Source organism: Suillus subalutaceus, assembly GCF_016647625.1.
Source record: "Suillus subalutaceus strain FC151 chromosome Unknown DFJ58scaffold_143, whole genome shotgun sequence".
In the NCBI taxonomy this organism is placed as follows: domain Eukaryota; kingdom Fungi; phylum Basidiomycota; class Agaricomycetes; order Boletales; family Suillaceae; genus Suillus; species Suillus subalutaceus.
Genome location: NW_024540392.1, coordinates 55,869 through 75,016, shown reverse-complemented (window position 1 = coordinate 75,016; position 19,148 = coordinate 55,869). Strand labels below are relative to the sequence as shown.

The following is a 19,148-nucleotide window of genomic DNA, read 5'->3' as shown; positions in this document are numbered from 1 at the left end:
TGAAAGACAGTGTGCCGCCCAAAATTACAAAATATCACCATGGAAGAAACAAAATTCTGTGCAATTTTTTCGTGGTCTCCACAGAATATTTTGGGTAGCACATTGATGTAGTTTATATGATGCATGACTAAAAGTGTGACTGCGTGACTCGGGGCCGGACGCAGGTGAATTGGAGCGGAGTTGGAACGTGAGACTCATCCGCAGGTTGTTCTCAACAGCCATCTTGCCGTCTTCATAGGTCCTGTTGTCGACTCCTTTCTGCCTTCCTGCAGATTCAGACGAATTCATTAACGCTTCCGCCAGTTGCGCGGTTCGCAGAATTCCGCTTGACCCGTTTTTGTGAACGATTTCTATCTTTTTTTGTTACTTTTCACCAGGCACTTTGGTTCCTTTCAACCCGCAAAAAAGTGGTCAAAGCTCCACTACTCTCCCTACAATCGCATTCACGACACCGCATTCGCGTTAATTCACGTCCTGGACTTCTTTCAGCTCCATTCTCCGACTTCGTCACCGCATTCCTGATTTTTACGCGTTTTTGTTCTCCTTACTCCTTTTGTTGCAATCATGTTGGGCCACCAGTTCGCGTTTTCGGCCGCTCCCATTCGCAAAGTGAAGGAGGTCCAGTTTGGTATCTTGTCACCAGAGGAAATTGTGCGTCATAACCCATTCTCTACCTGACTGTGCTAATTAGTGTATTTTCATCATGCAGAAAGCATACTCGGTGGCAAAAGTGGAGCACCCAGAGGTTATGGACGAGACAACGCACAAACCTAAGATGGGCGGTTTAATGGATCCCCGCATGGGAACCATTGATCGAAATTTCAAGTGTCAGACGTGTGGAGAGGGAATGTCAGAATGTCCTGGTCATTTTGGCCATATCGAGTTGGCAAGGCCGGTCTTTCACCCAGGTGTGTTGGCGAAGCTCTCTTTATCTTAGCGTGCGACATTCATCCGGTTTTTCAGGTTTCATCATTAAAGTGAAGAAGATCCTGGAATGTATCTGCGTAAACTGTGGAAAGCTAAAAGCCGACATCGTGAGTTGAATTTCGTTCCTCTACTCGTTTCGCACCCCACCACCCAATTTTCTGGGGGCTCTCTCCATAATCCATTGGAGAACCCCAAACCCGCACCGCGGCAGTACCTCTAAAAAACGAGGCGTTTGACCCACTGCGGCGTGGTCTGCGCGCGTTTTCGATCGCTTGATCGCCGCGTGGATTATTGCAAACGCTCAGTGATGGTTGGACACGAGGTGCGCGGTGAAATGGGGCGCTGAACGAGGAGTGCGAAAAATCGTAGTCCAGCCAGTGCTCAAGGCACTTTACTGGACTCGGCTTTGGTGTCCCTCCCTGTGACGCGGGAAGAGGGCTCATCAATGGCCGACATATATGTCAAATCATGTCGGCTGCCTCCTTGTGATGCATTGCAGTCCCTTAGATAATGTCTCTATTTCCGTCGAAGTTGATGCTGACGTTTACATTTCATGTGCTTCCTAATTTGTTCGTTCAATGCCATTGTCGTGCCTTAGTCCGATCCCAATTTCGCCGACAAGATCCGCCATATTCGCGATCCCAAGGCGCGCATGGCTGTTGTATGGGCGCACTGCAAGACCAAGATGGTCTGTGAGACTGACGAGCCCAAGGAAGATGGTGCTGAAGGAGATGTGGATGAGCCCAAGAAAGGTCATGGTGGATGTGGTCATATACAACCGGCCGTTAGGAAAGAAGGCCTGAAGCTTTTCGTCCAATACAAAAGACCCAAAGATGAGGATGAGGTTGGTATATGACAGCATTACTGAACGCTGTTGCTGACCGGCTTTCAGGATGTGAAATCGATGCAGCCTGACAAGCGGCTGATTACACCGTCTGAGGTTTACACAACGTTCAAGAAGATGTCAGACTCCGACCTTCATCTCATAGGTCTTTCAGATGAGTACGCTCGTCCTGAGTGGATGATTCTCACCGTTATGCCTGTTCCGCCTCCTCCTGTCCGTCCAAGTATAGCAGTTGATGGTGGTGCTATGCGGAGCGAAGATGACTTGACGTACAAGCTTGGTGAGATCATCAAGGCGTCCGCACATGTACGGCGGTGTGAGCAAGAGGGTGCGCCCGCGCACGTTATTAGCGAACATGAACACCTACTCCAGGCAAGTTTGCGGAAACAAATCCAAGTGCGGGTATTGACTGGCTGATTGTAGTTCCACGTTGCCACCTATATGGACAACGACATTGCCGGTATTCCTCAGGCGTTGCAGAAGTCTGGCCGTCCTGTGAAGGCTATCCGTGCACGGCTGAAGGGGAAAGAGGGGCGTCTGCGTGGTAACTTGATGGGCAAGCGTGTAGACTTCTCTGCCCGCACGGTCATTACGGGTGATCCTAACCTGGAACTGGACGAAGTGGGTGTTCCTCGGAGCATTGCCATGAATTTGACCTATCCTGAGCGAGGTGCGTTGTTCGTAATCGCTTCGGGTGATTCAACTCAATGTCATTATAGTGACGCCATATAACATCGCATACCTTCAAGAGCTGGTGCGCAACGGTCCGACTACATACCCTGGCGCACGCTATGTTGTGAGAGATACTGGCGAACGTATTGATCTGCGCTATAACAAGCGTGCAGACGCATTCCTGCAATATGGGTGGATTGTCGAGCGGCATCTGAAGGATGGAGAGTGAGTTTAAGGAGAAAAGGATGCGCGCTGATTCTCATGCTGATACACGTTTCAGCTTCGTGTTGTTCAACCGGCAACCTAGTTTGCACAAGATGAGTATGATGAGCCACCGAGTGAGGCTGATGCCATACTCTAGTGAGTATAGTATTCTCTTGCATGCTTTGCAAGAAATTAATGAGTACAGCCTTCCGATTGAATCTGTCCGTGACGCCTCCATACAACGCTGATTTCGACGGCGATGAAATGAACATGCAGTAAGTCACCTTTGTCTCATATACAATACGGTATTCACGTTTCCCAGCATTCCACAGAGTGAAGAAACACGTGCCGAACTGTCGCAAATAGCATGGGTTCCCCGTCAGGTAATGACATCTTCTCTCATTCATGGGTATTCTATTTAACTGGTGCATAGATCATCTCGCCACAAGCCAATAAACCTGTCATGGGCATCGTGCAGGACACGCTTTGTGGGATCCGCAAGTTTACGTTGCGAGATACGTTCCTGGACTGGAACCAGGTTCAGAACATCTTGTTGTGGGTCCCTGGCTGGGACGGCAATGTGCCAATACCCGCTATTATCAAGCCAAAACCCATGTGGTCCGGGAAGCAGATTCTTAGCATGGTGATCCCCCGCGGTATCAATATTCATCGGGCCCCAGACCCTAAGTCCTCGAACCCCATCTTCGACGACGGCATGTTGATTGAGAATGGTGAAATCATCTTTGGTGTTGTCGAGAAGAAGACTGTGGGCGCTTCTCAGGGTGGTTTGGTGCACGTCGTCTTCCGCGAGAAGGGTCCTGAGGCTACTCGTGACCTCTTCACGGGCATCCAGATGGTCGTGAATTTCTGGCTGTTCCACAATGGATTCAGTATCGGCATCGGCGACACTGTTGCTGGTCCCAAGGTGATGGGCTTCATCACACAACGTATTAGCGAGAAGAAGCAGTTGGTTGCGGAGATCATCGAAGAGGCGTATCACGACCGGCTGAAGGCGCTACCTGGCATGACTATCCGAGAGTCGTTCGAGAGCAAGGTAGAGCGTGAGCTCAATCGCGCTCGTGATGACTCCGGTCAGTACGCGCAGAAGAACCTGAAGGATGACAACAACGTGAAGCAGATGGTCACAGCTGGTTCGAAGGGTTCATACATTAACATCTCGCAAATGTCCGTCTGTGTTGGGCAGCAGAGTGTTGAAGGTCGTCGTATCCCATTCGGGTTCCGTCACCGTACTCTTCCTCATTTCACCAAGGACGACTTCAGCCCGGAGGCACGTGGCTTCGTCGAGAACTCATATTTGCGAGGGTTGACGCCGCAGGAGTTTTTCTTCCATGCTATGGCTGGAAGAGAAGGTCTGATTGATACGGCCGTCAAGACGGCAGAGACCGGCTACATCCAGCGTCGTCTCGTCAAGGCATTGGAGGATGTCATGGTCCACTATGACGGCACAGTTCGCAACTCGCTTGGAGATCTCATCCAGTTCGTGTACGGCGAAGACGGTATGGACGGCGCGTTCATCGAACGCCAAAAAATCGAGACCTTTGGCCTTGACAATGAAGCCTTTGAGCACAACTATCGCGTTGACGTCACGGACGGTAAGAATGGATTCCTGCCCAATACCCTGCAGATCGGCGTGGATGACAGCTCTCTGGAGCTGCAGATGAAGTTGGATGAAGAATACAACGAGCTTCTGAATGACCGCCGTCTTCTACGAGAATTCATATTTCCCCAGGCAGACGGCCTCAATCCTCATTATCTACCTGTCAACCTTCATCGTATTATCCAGAACGCCACGCAAATCTTCCACATCGATAAGCGGAAGCCGAGTGATCTGGAGCCGGCCTACATTGTTGAAGCCGTTCAGCAGCTCAACAGCCGCTTGGCTGTCGTGGTTGGTGATGATCCGCTGACGAGAGAAGTCCAAGCCAATTCATCGCTCACATTCCGCATGCACGTCCGTGCCACTATGGCCACTCGCCGCGTCCTCGAACAGTTCCATCTTACCAGAGAGGCATGTGACTGGGTCCTTGGTGAAGTGGAGGCCAAGTTCAACCAGTCGCTGGTGAACCCGGGAGAGATGTGCGGCACACTTGCTGCTCAATCGATTGGTGAACCGGCTACACAGATGACACTCAATACGTTCCATTATGCCGGTGTCTCCAGTAAGAATGTGACACTCGGTGTCCCACGTCTGAAGGAGATTATCAACGTTGCCACCAAAATCAAAACGCCCTCCCTCACTGTCTACCTTGAGCCTGACATTGCTGAAGAGAGTTTACTTGCCAAGAACGTCGAGCAAGAGCTCGCATATACCTCATTGCGTACTGTGACGGCAGCCGTGGAGATCTGGTATGACCCAGACCCAAGCTCCACCATCATCGAGGAGGACTCCGTCTTCGTAGAGTCATTCTTTGCCATTCCCGACGAGGACATCGAGTCCAAGCTGCATCTGCAGTCGCCGTGGCTCCTCCGTCTCGAACTTGATCGTGCCAAAATGATTGATCGCAAGCTCACCATGGCTTATGTCGCCGGTCGCATCGCGGAGAGTTTCAAGACTGATCTTTTCGTCATCTGGAGCGAAGATAACTCGGAGAAGCTCATCATCCGTTGCCGTGTGCTCGGTGGTGGTGACAAAGACGAAGACGGTCTGGGAAGTGTGGAAGAAGACATATTCTTGCGCCAGCTTGAAAATACCATGTTGAATTCCGTCAGCTTGCGCGGGGTTCCTGGCATCCAAAAAGTCTTTTTGCAGCAGCATGACAAGGTGTATACTGACAAGACAGGCGCCATCAAAACAAAGAAGGAGTGGGTGTTGGAGACGGATGGTATCAATCTCAAGACTGTCATGTGCATCGATAGCGTCGACTTTACTCGTACGTATTCGAACAGCTGCGTCGAGATCTTCAACGTGCTGGGCATTGAAGCAGCCCGCGCTGCTATTATGAAGGAGCTGCGTGGGGTCATCGAATTTGACGGTTCCTACGTCAACTACCGCCATCTCGCTCTCCTTTGCGATCTCATGACGCACCGAGGTTCTTTGATGGCAATCACTCGTCACGGTATCAATCGTGCTGACACTGGGGCACTCATGCGATGTTCATTCGAGGAGACGGTGGAGATTCTCATGGAAGCAGCTGCGGTCGGCGAGAAGGACGATTGTCATGGCATCGCCGAGAATGTCATGTTCGGCCAGCTAGCACCAATGGGCACTGGCGCCTTTGACGTGGCTCTCGATATTGATATGCTGAAGGACGCCATCGTTGATCATCGTCTGCCAGTCCAAAATATGCTAGCGGCACAAGCAGATGGTGGCATGACACCAGGACAAGTGGCAATGACGCCATATGATACCAACTCCCCTGCATGGTCAGAAGGCAATTTCAAAGGAGAATCAGCCGCCTTCTCTCCTCTCGCTGTCAATGGCGGTGAGGATCCCGCAAACTTCTCTTTCCTTGGGTATGGGCAGAGTCCTCTTGGCGCCGGAGGCATGTCGCCTGCAGGACCTGGGTACAGCCCCAGTTCTCCCAATACATACTCGCCAACATCGCCATATGTTCCACAATCACCGTTTGGCGGCGCTACATCACCCTTTGGCACATCTCCATATGCTACTTCTCCATTCTACGACCGTGGCAGAGGACCAACATCGCCGACGTATTCGCCGACATCTCCCGCACTCAATCTCACGTCTCCAGGATATTCACCGACGAGCCCACGCTATTCTCCCACTTCTCCGTCATTCTCTCCCACATCGCCGCGCTACAGTCCACAGTCTCCATCATTTTCGCCCACGTCACCGAGGTACTCTCCCACTAGTCCTTCCTTCAGCCCTGCTTCTCCACGTTGTAAGTTAATTTTTCTCGAATCTCAACTTTTGACTGATGTCTTACCTTCTCAGACTCACCAAGTAAGTACGGATATTATTCACGTATGATGTGTACTGATGATCAATTGTACCACTCTATTCACTCCCACAGCTTGTACGTATTCATCTTTTTCATTGACAATTACATATTGAGTTCTACTCCAGCGCCTGCTCAAATGTCGCCATCCTCACCGAAGTATTCTCCCACATCACCAGTATCCCCCTCGTCTCCAAAATACTGTAGGTCGCCCAATTTATACAAAAGTCAACCAGCTCACACTTTCTAGCTCCCACATCCCCCACATACTCTCCAGCTTGTGAGTACTCATCCTGTCGTATTTCCACACCCACTAACCCCAAATCCCACCTCACAGCACCCGCATATTGTAAGATTATTCTCCGTAATCTAACGATCGTAGCCTAACCTCTTTTTAGCCCCTGCTTCTCCCGCCTATAGCCCGACGTCACCCCAGTGGTCGCCCTCGAGTCCGGCACAGAACGGCCGTAGTCACTCGTACAGCACGTCACCATCTTGGGAGTAAGGTCACCGCTTCATGTCTGGTGGCGTTATTATCTAGCACGTTTCTTTCCTGTCAAGCACTCCATGTAGATTAAGCACATTTTACTATACAGAGCTAGATATGCCTATTTTCCTCATGATAAACATATTCATTGAAATTTGAACGAGCCTGCAATGCGGTATGTATGTAAATACTAAACATGTAAGTCAGCATATTTGTTGGGCAATGGCATGGCGACATGTATATAAAAAAAGGAAGCCACTAATCTCGCAACTCAAAAAGCGTCCAAAAAAAGAAATATCAAATGTACGTACGTAGCAGAGCTAGGAGCTATTTGCAAAAGAGTGAGTTTGGTTGTGGGTGGTGGGTTGTGATGTGGGCAACGCCCGCGCGCGCGCATAGTATTACACGTGAGGGTATATGAGAGAGACAAGTGAAGTGAAGTGGAACGGAGACTGGAGTGCAAGTAACACGTGGACGGTGTGATCCGACAGCTTTAATGAGGTACTGTACTTGTGCAGCGCAGCCGCTTGTAAAAAATGCGAATGCTCTTCATGCTGAGTTTTTAGATCAGGGGGGGATAGAAGTGGTTGTGTAAGGAAACGAAACGTAGGCAAAAGGCATTGGAGAAAGAAGAGAGAAGCGAGAGAAGATAAAAGCGAGCCAAAAATCGAACCGAGCAAGCACCTCTACCGCAACAAATCGCTCAGATGAAAAATTGGGTACTGCAATCATTCATCAGCACGCAACCAGTCAAAAAGACAAAGAACGCACTGCATCCGGCTACAAGCATGCACTTCCATCTCCTCCATCTTGTACGAATTAAGCTCTTCTTTAATGCGCTGCGCCAATGCAGGCGTCAATCGACTCCACGTCGCAGGCTCGCTGCGACGATCATAAACAGTCGACGAAAAGGTATCATAAACTGACAGATTATTTGCGAACACGAGCCTTTTGGCAGGCGTTTGTCGCTGAGCGATGCGCCAGCGTCAGTGGGGTAGTAGGGATCGTGGATAGGGCTGGGGCGGATGAGTTGGAGAGGGTGAACATGCTCTTTTCTTTCTCTGCTTGATCGTTAGATGGGTTCGATCTAGTGCGGAGAGGCGTACCTGGTGCGTTGCTTGAATGCGAGGGGTGTCGATGCAGCCCATCGATATGGTCTGGATCGGGAGAGGGTATCCGAGCGAGTGGACTCAGCTCGGATGACTGCGCCGGATGCGAATTATATGAATTCGAGCGTACGCGGATAGCCGGATTCGCCACGCTCTCGCCATTATACACCTCTTGCGAGTAATTATCAGCGCCTAGAAAAAGATGAGCGTAAACAGTGCCCGAACTATTTGACACGCACCTTTAAGAATGCCCTTTGCAGGCGTCCTGTGACGCTCAACGCTGCGCCTGATATTGGTGGCCCAAGCGACGACCTCCTCGTCTTCGCCCGCTACACGAATGGTAACGTCCTCTTCCCCATCCTCATCCCAGACTTCATCGTCGTCCCAGCCGTCCGATATGAAATTCTGTCCAGGCTGTGGTACATACGCGTGTCCATCATCACTCTCATCTTCCTCTTCGACCAACACCCTCGTTCCATCCTCATTCACCCTGGCACTCGACTCACCAGCCCTCGTAGTAGTATTCTTCTCCCACGCAGGAGGGACATGGGTCCCATTTGCCTGAGGCTGTACTGGTTCTACACGAGCCTTTGCAGCAGCCTCGGCATTACTCTTGAGGGTAACCTGCCGGGCGAGTTTAGCAGCAGGACTCAACCCATTCATCTCCGGACCGCTCCATTCTCCACGATCAAGTTCGGCAACAGCGTGCGAAAGAGCAGGAGCTACGACATCGCCTTTTGGGTCCTTTTCTTTTTTCTTTTTCTTCTTGCCGTTGTCCTCAGAACCTTCAGAAGACTTGTTCTTGTCTTTGAAGAGGGAAGTTATTCCTGCGAGGCTGTTCCGCCTTGCGAGTTTTCCGATGGAGCCGATCTTGCGGATCACGACGGAAGCAGAGGACATTGTGGATGAAAGAGAGATGTTGTCGGTGCTCGCGTTGAGGCGAGAGTTGAACAAGGACGCCGCCCGACCTTTTTTCTTGGTCTGAACTGTGGCGGTGCTGGCGGCATCAGCATCAGGGAGGGCTGGGGGAGGATCTTTGGATGTGCTTCCACCAGCAGAGGAAGGTTCTTCCTCTTCTTGCAATGCTTGCGCAGCATTGAGACTGAGTGCACGACGGAGTCTGCCTTTGATGCCGCCTGTTTTTCCACCGATGGAAGTGCCTTCAAGGATAGCGGCTAGATCGGAGTCATCACGTGACATGCGCTTTTCCGCAGCCGTGTATGTGCCTTGACTGAGTGGGGACGGCCGGGCGGGACGAGCATGGGAAGAAGATGAAGCGGTTGCCGGAGTCGTGGCTGTGGAGGTGGAACTCCTAGAGGATGCAGTAGCTACGGAAGGACGTGGAGCTGAAGAATTTGTAGAAGAGGAAGAAGTTGTGCGGTGGTGTGGATGGGGAGATTTAGTGGATGAACCGCTACCTGTACGAGGGCGTGGATTTTCTGTTGTTGTTGTTGCTGGGATCCTTGGACGAGATGGAACTTGACCCTGACTTGTTGTACGTTGGCGTGATGCTCCGCCGTGAGAGGAAGAAGAATTGACAGAAGTTGTAGAAGCGGAGGCTTCACCGCGTGGATATGGAGGTTGAGCACGCCATTCCTGAATTTCTTGTGGACGGGTATTATTATTTGGACGGCGATATGGATGAAAGCCATTATATTGAGCTGCATCTGATGATATGGAGCGTTGGGGTTGAGGAGGAGGGGGAAAATTCTGATGATGAGCATGAGGAGGGGGTGTTCCACTTGGAAAAGGGGAGAATAACTGGGTGGGGTTAAAGTAGTCAGCTGGTTGGGGACGTTGATGAGGATGGATTTGTTGTTGTTGAGAATACATCATCTGCTGATATGCCCACTGAGCTAGTTGAGCATTTGCTTGAGGATCGAAATAAGGGTTTTGTTGCTGAAGATGAGGTTGTTGCTGTTGTTGTTGCTGTTGTTGTTGTTGCTGTTGCTGTTGCTGTTGCTGTTGTTGGTAGTAAGAAGGGTAAAAGGGTTGAGCATTTGGACTTGGAGTCCAAGCGCCATGAGGCTGTTGAACTGGGTATGGATAAGGTTGGATTGGTATGTTAGACTGTTGTTCGTTTGATTGAGGACGTGGATCCATTGTATCGCGAGGTGGGTGCCAATCTTGTGGTGCGAGAACGGCCATGGGCAAACTGCAACAGCAGAAATTCTTGAATACAGGTTCAGATGAAAAAAAGCGCGATAAAAACCCAAAACTCACAAGATTAAAGAAGCAAAGAAAAGTCAGTAACACGAGGACCCCCCTCCTTTCAAAAAAAAAGGATGAGTTCGAAACGACGGACAACGAATACCGCGACGACCAACAACAGGACAGAAACCAAATAGAACAAAACAATACGTACTGGCGATACAGTCGAAGAATTCAAAAGCAGGTAACATAGCTTGTAACCATTCGTTTACCCGCTCGGTCAATTCAAGCCCACGTGTCAATTCTTATCTTACCGCCTCTCCTTTTTGGTCTCTCGCGTGAGTTTTATATGCCACAGGTCATCACGTTGCCGTCGCCGACTGCGTATACATTTATGCTCCTCGTCGCACGTTGACCGGCTCCGTACACAGTGCATGTCATTCAGGGTGACAACCGTATAAGTACTATCCTTTCCTGACACCGCTAGATCGGCGCCCATCCCCCCCATTCGTACTCGGCACCCATCCTTATCGATGACCAGTGCACGTACGGCACACCTTGCAGCGCTCACTAGCCTCGTTACACCTTTAGTGCCTCATTAAACAATCGCGGCTTGCAAGTCATCCCGGCCCGAATCATGTGCATGATCACCAGACACCCCTCTTATCATCATCAATGTTGCAATTACGTACGCAGCTGCTGTACAACATCCACATGTTCAATTCGTGCTAACCACCGCTAGTCCATTTCTCATGAGCAAACGCGACCAGATCTTCTGAGCTGCAACTGCTATTGCTCTAGCCGTATCTCTACTTCAAGGCGCTATCACAACTCTCGTCAAAATATCCGAGAGAGAAGGTTCATGGACAATCAGGTTCAGTTTGGCCAGAAGGGAACATCTCTGGTGGGCAGCCATAGCCCTCGCTCTCGTCGCTTCCTTTGGCTGCATGGTTCTATCATTCCTTGTCGGTAAGCGCCTGTTACCACTCTCATGCCGTACATTAAATATTCGTTTAGGCAATAACGACGATTCACTTGGATTAATCATATTACTAGCAAGCGCATCATCTCTGGCCGTATCCCGCTATGCATGGCGTAATCGACACTAGTTGCTCTAATCGTTGGGCAGCATGGACTGGCCCGAGCCGCACAGGAATACACGCATCTCTAGTGCCCCTCATAGAAGGCAATGATCCCTAGCCCATCCTGAGCAAAAATATTCCAGTCATGAGACGACACCCCGTGGACATCCATCTTCCCATCTTCAAATCCAATATCATCATCGATGACGTCACAGACATCCTCAAAGCCAAAAAGCGTCTCGTAACAGAAAAGCAGCCAGATGAAAAATCAAAGATACCAAAAAAACTCTCGTCCCAGACGACAAAACAGGTCTATACGCCCCCATCCACCCTGAAAAATCTGCTTCCCTCCTCTGGGGTTTCCACATCGGGTTCACCCCCCGCGTCAGCCGCGGCATCCTCGCAGTCCCCCAACGCCTCCTCCGATCTTCCCCCCTCACATCTTCAGGGCACGACGGCCAACCCGTCTGCCTCGCACACGGTATCCTAGCGCGCAACAAAGGCTTCGAGCCACACCCCTTCATCCTCGGTCTCAACCCCGGCACACTCGAAGAAAAATGCGTCCAATGGCCACGTCCGAGTAAAGTCCTACGCACGTACTACCGCGAAGAGATGAACGCAGCCTATGGAGGCCTAGGGCCTGTATTCGTAAACGTAGCAACCGAACTTGCGCTCCTACTAGCTGATTCGAGCCATAGTCTCATCGAAGACTGGCTTAGCTTGCGCATGGAACATCAGGATCTCGTATTAAATAACCAGCTCACACGGCTTGGTGCGAGCGACGAGGAGCTCAAGGTATTGTATCGCCTTTCGTACGCTGCGATGTTGGTTAGTTTGAGCGCGCATAGGAAGGGGAGGAAGTGGAGATCTGAAATAAAGCTTTTTACGGCGTATTGGAAGAAGCGTAAGGGTGGGGTACCGGCGTGGATGGGTGCGGCTGCGGTTGTGGAAAGAATTGGGAAGGAGGAAAGTGGTGCAGGTGACACGGATCTGGATGCGTTGATCGAGGCTGTTTTGTGTAAGATCGATACACCACGTTCTGTGTGAATAAGCCACGAGGAGGAATACTTACTTCAATTTAATAATATTAAAATTGTGACATAGTTCGCGAAGCGTTGATCAAGGCCTCGTCATGATAGACATGGCTTATGTCATCCTGAACCTCTGAAGTGGAAACCCACTCGGCGGGTACAGACGGCAGTCAGTTAAACATATTCTCCAACCCGTCGAACGGAGCAATGGCGACGACGACGACGATGACGACAGTAGTAGTAGAGGAAGGAAAGCTCCTCAGCGAGTCCCTCAGCACCGTCAAAATCCAAGTCGGTCAGATGAAGCGACATTTGGTGAGTTTCCTGCGCAGCATAAGCATAATTTCCCTTCAACGCCTACACGTCATAATTCACTAACATAACATTGGTACAACGAACAGGATAACGATGATATAATGGACGCGCTGAAAAGCGCTAGCTTGATGCTAGCAGAACTCCGGACGTCATCCTTATCCCCAAAGCAATACTACGAACTCTGTGCGCACACTTATTCCCTTCCCTCTTCCCCTTCTTCTAATCCTGAATTTTTGAACGCAGACATGGCAGTATTCGACGCCCTAAGACACCTCTCCAACTATCTCTACGATGCACACACCCAATCCCGACACCACCTCGCAGACCTCTACGAACTCGTTCAATATGCCGGGAACATCGTACCGAGGTTGTATCTCATGATCACTGTCGGCGCTGTGTACATGTCTATCCCGGATGCCCCGGTAAAGGAGATCATGAAGGATATGATGGAAATGTCTCGTGGGGTGTTACACCCCATACGAGGGCTCTTCTTAAGGCACTACCTAAGCGGGCAGACTCGAGACCATCTCCCAATCGGCGTCGATCCAGGGTCCGTCCCCATCCCATCCCAACACCAAAAAAACGATACTAACATCCCCACAGACCCATAGGAAACCTCCAAGACTCCATCTCCTTCGTCCTAACCAACTTTATCGAAATGAACAAACTCTGGGTACGCCTCCAACACCAAGGCCACTCTCGCGACCGTGAAAAACGCGAGATGGAGCGGCGCGACCTCCGCATCCTCGTCGGCACTAACCTCGTCCGGCTCTCCCAACTCGATGGCGTTGACCTAGAGATGTACAGACACAGCATCCTCCCTGCTATATTGGAACAAGTCGTTAATTGTAAAGATGTGATCGCGCAGGAGTATTTGATGGAGGTTGTTATTCAGGTACGGGTGATGGATTGATGGATTGATTGGGGGGCATCATCATGGAAGACCTTGCTGACTGACCATCAAATAGGTATTCACGGACGAATTCCATTTACATACCCTCGGCCCGTTCCTATCAGCTACAGCCCAACTTCATCCAAAGGTGAACATCAAGCTGATTGTGATTGCGCTTATCGACCGGCTAGCTGCATATGCTGCTCGCGAGGCTGAGAACGAAGACCCTGAGGAGACAAAACGCCAGGAAGAAGCTGCTGCTCGGAGACTTGCGGATAAGGTGAAAGTTCAGAAGGCTCGGGTAAGGGAGAATGGTGCTGCTGCTGTACCGACCTCGGCGGAGGATGCTTGGGATAGTGCTGTTGCTGATACGGAGAAAAGCATGGCTGAGATGGAGGTTGGTGCGGGAACGGCTACTACTACGGCTACGAATGGCGTTTCGGCTGAGGAGCATGACGGATCGCCTGTTCGGAAATTCAGAGGTGTTCCACAGAACGTCCAGTTGTTTGAGGTGTTTTGGAAACAAGTAGTGGAGCTTATCAAAGTGAGTTTCAATCTATGCTACCGTGTGTGATCCTCATTCGTCTTTCGAAGGCGCGACCGGACTTGTCGATACAGGATATCACCGCACTGCTTGTATCCCTCACCAACCTATCGCTAAGCTGTTATCCCGATAGGCTAGAATACGTGGACCAAATCCTTGGCTTTGCGCATGAAAAAATCAAGGAGTTCTCAGAAAGGCATGTTACGTGTCTTCATGCCAGCTCGCACTAATCAAGCTCTCTAGCCCTGACCTCCATGCACCGCAGACAGCTGCAAACCTCGCTGCTCTCCTAGGTAGCACCTATAAATTCCTATCAGTCTGTCCTCACAGTCCTCGCAATTCCCCACTACGTTCCCCTGCTCTCCCAGCAACTATTCTCGACAAGACGGTCAATCGCCAATTCCGTGATTTCGAGCGTACTCAAGAACGAAACGATTATTGAGGCGCCGGAGGATGTGGATGGGGTCTTGGAGCTTTGTCATGTTTTGATCAAGGATCAGACTGATTCTGCTGCACCGCAGGGTAGCGCTGGAGCCAAGGAAATCAGGAGACAGGGACCGTATCATACCGAAAGGGAGGATCTAGCAGAAGAACAAGGTTGGGTTGCACGAATGGTGCATCTGTTCCGCGCGGATTCGCTGGATATCCAATTTGATGTGCGAATCTTCTCTGCGGGGGTATTTCCTGGACTGACGTGCTGCGCAGCTGTTACAAATGGCTCGAAAACATCTCGAAGCTGGTGGCGAGCGGATGCGCTATACGTTCCCTGCACTTATCACTTCCAGCATTAAGTTATGTAGACGGTATAAAAACTGTGAACATCTTGTATGTCGTCTTGTCGTTTTTCTGTTCTACTGCTTACCATTCGTAGGAGGAAGGCTGGCAAGACAAGGTCAACACGATACTCAAATTCGCTCGACAGTGCACCTCCATCCTTGCCACCCAGGTCGACGCCCCAGCACTCGCACTGAGGTTATTCCTTCTCGCAGCACAGATCGCATCAGAATGCGGCTCTGGGTTCGAAGACCTCGCCTACGATTTCTACGTGCAAGCTTTCTCGGTATACGAAGACAGTATCTCAGAAAGCAGAGCACAGCTTGCTGCTATCACCCTTATCATCGGCACTCTTCAAGGCGCGAGGGTATTTAATATCGATGGGTATGATACACTAATAACGAAGGCTGCGTTGCATGGTGCGAGGTTGTTGAAAAAACAGCATCAGGCGACGGCGGTACATGCCGCTAGTCATCTGTGGTGGCAAGAGCCTGTGTTAGAGGAGGGTGAGGTTGATGGACCTGCTGTAAAGGAGTCTGAGAAGGCTGCTTTCCCCCCCTAGAGAGGATGGTGAAGGTGTTAAAAGCGGTTCGTAACTTTCAATCCTTACTTAGATGCGATGACTGATAGGTGACGTCTAGTACCCGCATCAGGACAGTAAACGTGTACTGGAATGCCTCCAGAAATCACTACGCATAGCAAATTCTGCTACGGAGGAGATAGTTACCGTCCAGCTTTACTGCGACACGCTTGATCAATATTTGTATTATTTCGACCGGGGCGCGCCTGCAGTGAGTACTCGCCGTTTCAGCAGCAACATCATTTTATTCACGTTTTGAATCAGATCGCACCTAAATTTATAGTATCACTTGTTGAACTCATCGCCTCCTCCATTGACACGATCACATCGCCATCCTCATCTTCCTCATATCTCCACCCCTCACAAAGAATAGAGGGCGTCGCGACGCCCGAAGTGATCACTCGACACTTCCGCAATACCCTGGCGTACATCCACGCGAAGAAAACGGCGGAAAACCCAGGACAATGGGATGAAGTCGAGGTAGTGGGGGCATTCCTAAAGATGGGCATCACGCGGTAGCGGCTGCGTGTTTCACTGATGTGGTTCGTTTGTACGTCGCGGTACTTACTTATCTTAATGCCAGGTTGAACGTTGACTTTGGTTACTACTCGTGAGTATGCTTTGTTCTAACTTGCTGTTGTTGTCGTTTTTAGTTAGTGTACTTATGACGACTGCTTCTAGTGCTGTTGACTTGAAGCATCGTGGATTTGTATATGATACCTTTTACTTTCGTGGGCGCCTTTGAGATGGACATTTGAACGATTTTGCGATAAACGATAAACGACGTCTTACGTAACACGATAAACTTGACTTTCCATACTCCAGAGTCCATATTGCCATCATGTCAAAACGCAAAAATCAAGCCAACCACGAAGATTCCGACAGTGACTCAGAAGACGTATGATTCCATGAGGCTTCGCGTGATAATATATAATGACCAGCTCTCAGTAGACTCCGACGTTCATCGATGTCGATTTCGACTTTTTTAGCTTCAATGCAACGAACGACTACCATGCCATCAAGCGTCTTCTCGATCAGCTCTTTGGTGTGGACGCTGAGGGTCTCAGCACGCACGCTCTTGCGGACTTGGTGCTTTCGCAGCCTGATATAGGAACCACGATCAAGACTGATGGAGAGGAGAGCAGCCCATACGCGTTCTTGAGCGTTTTAAATATCGGCGTGCACAACGTGCGTATCGTCTATTTTATCAGGCGTATTTCAAACAAGGACTACTTTCAGGACAACGTGTCTATAAAGTCGCTCGTAGAGTACATTCTGGCAAAATCGAAGGGAGACGATGCATTCCACCAATCACTATCGACGATACTGCGTGATCCGCAGTGTCAAGTAGGACTCGTTCTATGCGAAAGGCTGATCAACATGCCTGTGCCGGTGATTCCTCCCATGTACCGTATGCTCGTGGATGAGCTCAAGGATGCAGTTGAAGAGGTGAGTCGCCGGTTCTTAGAAAGTTCCTAAATGAACTGTGGGCCTTGTTGTCCTCCCTCCCAGAACGAACCTTTCAATTTCACCCACCTGATTTTCATATCGCGTGTATACAAGCTTACTCCAGAAGAGGAGGAAGCGATGACGATCGCCCAACAACAATCAGGGAAAGCGTCAAAAAGACAGAAATCTCAAAACTCGAATAGCGAAACGAACGACAGGAGCCCGGATGGTGTGTATCCGTTCCACCCAGAGGACGAGGAAATTCGAAAGGTGTGCCCCTCGATTGACGTGCTTTAGATTGGTCTCACCCGGTCTCCTAGTTTGCCTCTCATCATGTGATTTTTCCGTATTCGAATGCCCAGCCACGCAATGCGGAGTCTTTTGGATTGGACACGGCTGGACGGTTGATGCTTGTCCCAGCAGCGCAGCTCACAGAGCTGGCAAGAGTACTCGGGGATGTATTTCAGCCACCTGGAAATGTGTAAACCAGACTCAGTGATATCAAAAGATTGGTTCTACGTCACTACATATACATTTTTTCGTATCCTCCGTTGACATGCATCTCACCCCCCAGTGCCCGTAGGGCACCGAAGAAGACGCGCATGATCAGCGTTTAGACCTCGACATCCTTGCTATAGACACCCTCCTTGTCACCGCTAAAACCTATCCACGTCCTATGGCCAGAAGTAAGAAAGTACAGTACTGAGCCGTTTTACTCATTTTTGTTCATGGTAGTACTTGATATTGATCCTTCCCACTTCGTAGTGCTCATATCAAGTACTACATGAGAGCGCCTATCGTGAGTGCCCACCCAATGTTTCTCTTGTACTCAGCTATGCGCTTTCGTGTACGAACTAAGGTGGAAGGCCAATTTAGTCTTACGATGGCTCTGGCCGGAAATGACTCACTAGAAACAGTGTGTGAGATCCAAGGAACCAGAAGATCCCATAATGGTGACTTGAGGTGGTAGTCAGGGACCATGCCGGCGTACTCAAACCAAGCAGGGTAAAACCCAGATTTATGCCAATCCAGCACATACAATTTGCCGTCGCGCCCCAACAAAATGTTCCTGGGACACAAGTCCTGGTGTGTGAAGACCACCGGCGAGAAGTTGTCGAATCGGGGAGCATCAAGAGGCGCTTTCTTCATCCGCTGAGATACGTCAAGCTTGTGGTTAAACCATGCCGTCAAATGATCGTAAGATACGAATGGGCCAGCGCCATAATCGGTGAAGAGTGGTCCCGTGCACGAGGTACCATCGAGAGTCCCTGGAACAGTTCTCCGCAGACGGCGAAGCTGAGCAACGTAACTGCGCAGGATCCAGGCAATGCGAAGCTTGGAGAAGAGTGTAAGACTATTCCAACAACTGTCTAGCGTCTGACCGTCGAGGTACTCCATGACCAAGTAGTGCACGGCATTTTTTGTATTGACAACTACTTCTATCACCTCAGGAACAGGAATAGTGGTCATAGTCTTTATCATGCTCAAGTTGAGCGCTTCTGTAACGACTTCATCGGCGGACACGTGCACTTTGACGATGGTGTCAGCGGTAATCTTGTATACCATGATCTCAGACGGATATGACGGTGCTGATCGTATTAACATGAAGATTTCCTCATAGGAAAACCGAGGGGATTCCATGTCGGTGGCTGCATGTAAGGAATAGCACTAAAGGTCCATTCAGACGACAAACCCAAGATAAGCAGCTCCCACGAAAGACAAATACCTGTTCTCTATCAACATCGAAAGGTGACGGTATAGAATTATCGCCGGTACGAAAGACCCAGGTGAACCATCTGCGGTAGGAAAATTGACGTGGAGGAGGTCGAAGAGGAGGGTTGAAACGTGGAAATAAAACCACAGGCATCACGGCCGATGAAGCCACACCAGGTAGTTGGAAACGGGTCACGTTCAGGTTCTGACGAAAGCAAGGTGGAGGTTCATTGAGCAGCTGCGAGAAGTCTGGAAAAGATTCGAACTCGGAGGGCTGTGACATCAGGTAAACAGTGAAGGGACAAAAACTGACAGAGTGATCTTGTCCACATTCTGAGTCGATGCAATGCGAGAGTTAGGAGATTTCCTACTAGGGCTATGTGTCAACAGCAGTAAACTTCAAACATTGACCGGTCCTTTCAATTGATGTGGCGTGCTCGATTCTTACTAAATA

At 50.1% G+C, this 19,148-nt stretch overlaps 6 protein-coding genes across 6 annotated transcripts; 4 read left to right on the top strand and 2 right to left on the bottom strand.

Annotated features, from left to right (window-relative positions):
• Window positions 1-204: 204 nt before the first annotated feature.
• DFJ58DRAFT_811850 (DNA-directed RNA polymerase II subunit RPB1) lies at window positions 205-7,195 on the top strand. The gene is made up of 15 exons (XM_041391510.1): window positions 205-651; window positions 710-908; window positions 964-1,034; window positions 1,526-1,771; window positions 1,820-2,143; window positions 2,195-2,441; window positions 2,491-2,668; window positions 2,724-2,803; window positions 2,853-2,922; window positions 2,970-3,030; window positions 3,081-6,510; window positions 6,696-6,770; window positions 6,818-6,847; window positions 6,905-6,916; window positions 6,966-7,195. The coding sequence occupies exons 1-15, from the start codon at window positions 565-567 to the stop codon at window positions 7,070-7,072; spliced, it is 5,217 nt and encodes a 1,738-aa protein (XP_041238709.1). The 5' UTR covers window positions 205-564; the 3' UTR covers window positions 7,073-7,195.
• A 562-nt stretch (window positions 7,196-7,757) lies between these two features.
• On the bottom strand, window positions 7,758-10,266 carry DFJ58DRAFT_718518 (uncharacterized protein; the record flags this gene model as incomplete). The annotated part of the gene is made up of 4 exons (XM_041384488.1): window positions 7,758-7,776; window positions 7,826-7,976; window positions 7,999-8,355; window positions 8,403-10,266. 4 exons carry the CDS (start codon window positions 10,264-10,266, stop codon window positions 7,758-7,760), a joined length of 2,391 nt encoding a protein of 796 aa, XP_041238708.1.
• A 310-nt stretch (window positions 10,267-10,576) lies between these two features.
• On the top strand, window positions 10,577-12,499 carry DFJ58DRAFT_811839 (uncharacterized protein). Its single transcript, XM_041391509.1, is given in 5 exon segments — window positions 10,577-11,002; window positions 11,057-11,150; window positions 11,170-11,283; window positions 11,332-11,409; window positions 11,671-12,499. 5 exon segments carry the CDS (start codon window positions 10,952-10,954, stop codon window positions 12,441-12,443), a joined length of 1,110 nt encoding a protein of 369 aa, XP_041238707.1. The 5' UTR covers window positions 10,577-10,951; the 3' UTR covers window positions 12,444-12,499.
• Window positions 12,500-12,541: 42 nt separating this feature from the next.
• Window positions 12,542-16,349, top strand: DFJ58DRAFT_811836 (vacuolar protein sorting-associated protein 35). Its single transcript, XM_041391508.1, has 13 exons — window positions 12,542-12,742; window positions 12,829-12,925; window positions 12,986-13,292; window positions 13,346-13,637; window positions 13,711-14,178; window positions 14,229-14,378; window positions 14,472-14,834; window positions 14,884-15,003; window positions 15,050-15,486; window positions 15,515-15,530; window positions 15,594-15,743; window positions 15,797-16,142; window positions 16,214-16,349. Exons 1-12 carry the CDS (start codon window positions 12,635-12,637, stop codon window positions 16,049-16,051), a joined length of 2,763 nt encoding a protein of 920 aa, XP_041238706.1. The 5' UTR covers window positions 12,542-12,634; the 3' UTR covers window positions 16,052-16,142; window positions 16,214-16,349.
• Window positions 16,350-16,373: 24 nt separating this feature from the next.
• DFJ58DRAFT_718516 (p21-C-terminal region-binding protein-domain-containing protein) lies at window positions 16,374-17,466 on the top strand (the record flags this gene model as incomplete). The annotated part of the gene is made up of 5 exons (XM_041384487.1): window positions 16,374-16,430; window positions 16,484-16,720; window positions 16,772-16,981; window positions 17,045-17,251; window positions 17,302-17,466. The coding sequence occupies 5 exons, from the start codon at window positions 16,374-16,376 to the stop codon at window positions 17,464-17,466; spliced, it is 876 nt and encodes a 291-aa protein (XP_041238705.1).
• A 154-nt stretch (window positions 17,467-17,620) lies between these two features.
• On the bottom strand, window positions 17,621-19,110 carry DFJ58DRAFT_104362 (kinase-like domain-containing protein). Its single transcript, XM_041378627.1, has 3 exons — window positions 18,708-19,110; window positions 17,890-18,649; window positions 17,621-17,835 (listed from the first exon to the last, which is right to left on the bottom strand). Exons 1-3 carry the CDS (start codon window positions 18,975-18,977, stop codon window positions 17,762-17,764), a joined length of 1,104 nt encoding a protein of 367 aa, XP_041238704.1. The 5' UTR covers window positions 18,978-19,110; the 3' UTR covers window positions 17,621-17,761.
• Window positions 19,111-19,148: the final 38 nt, after the last annotated feature.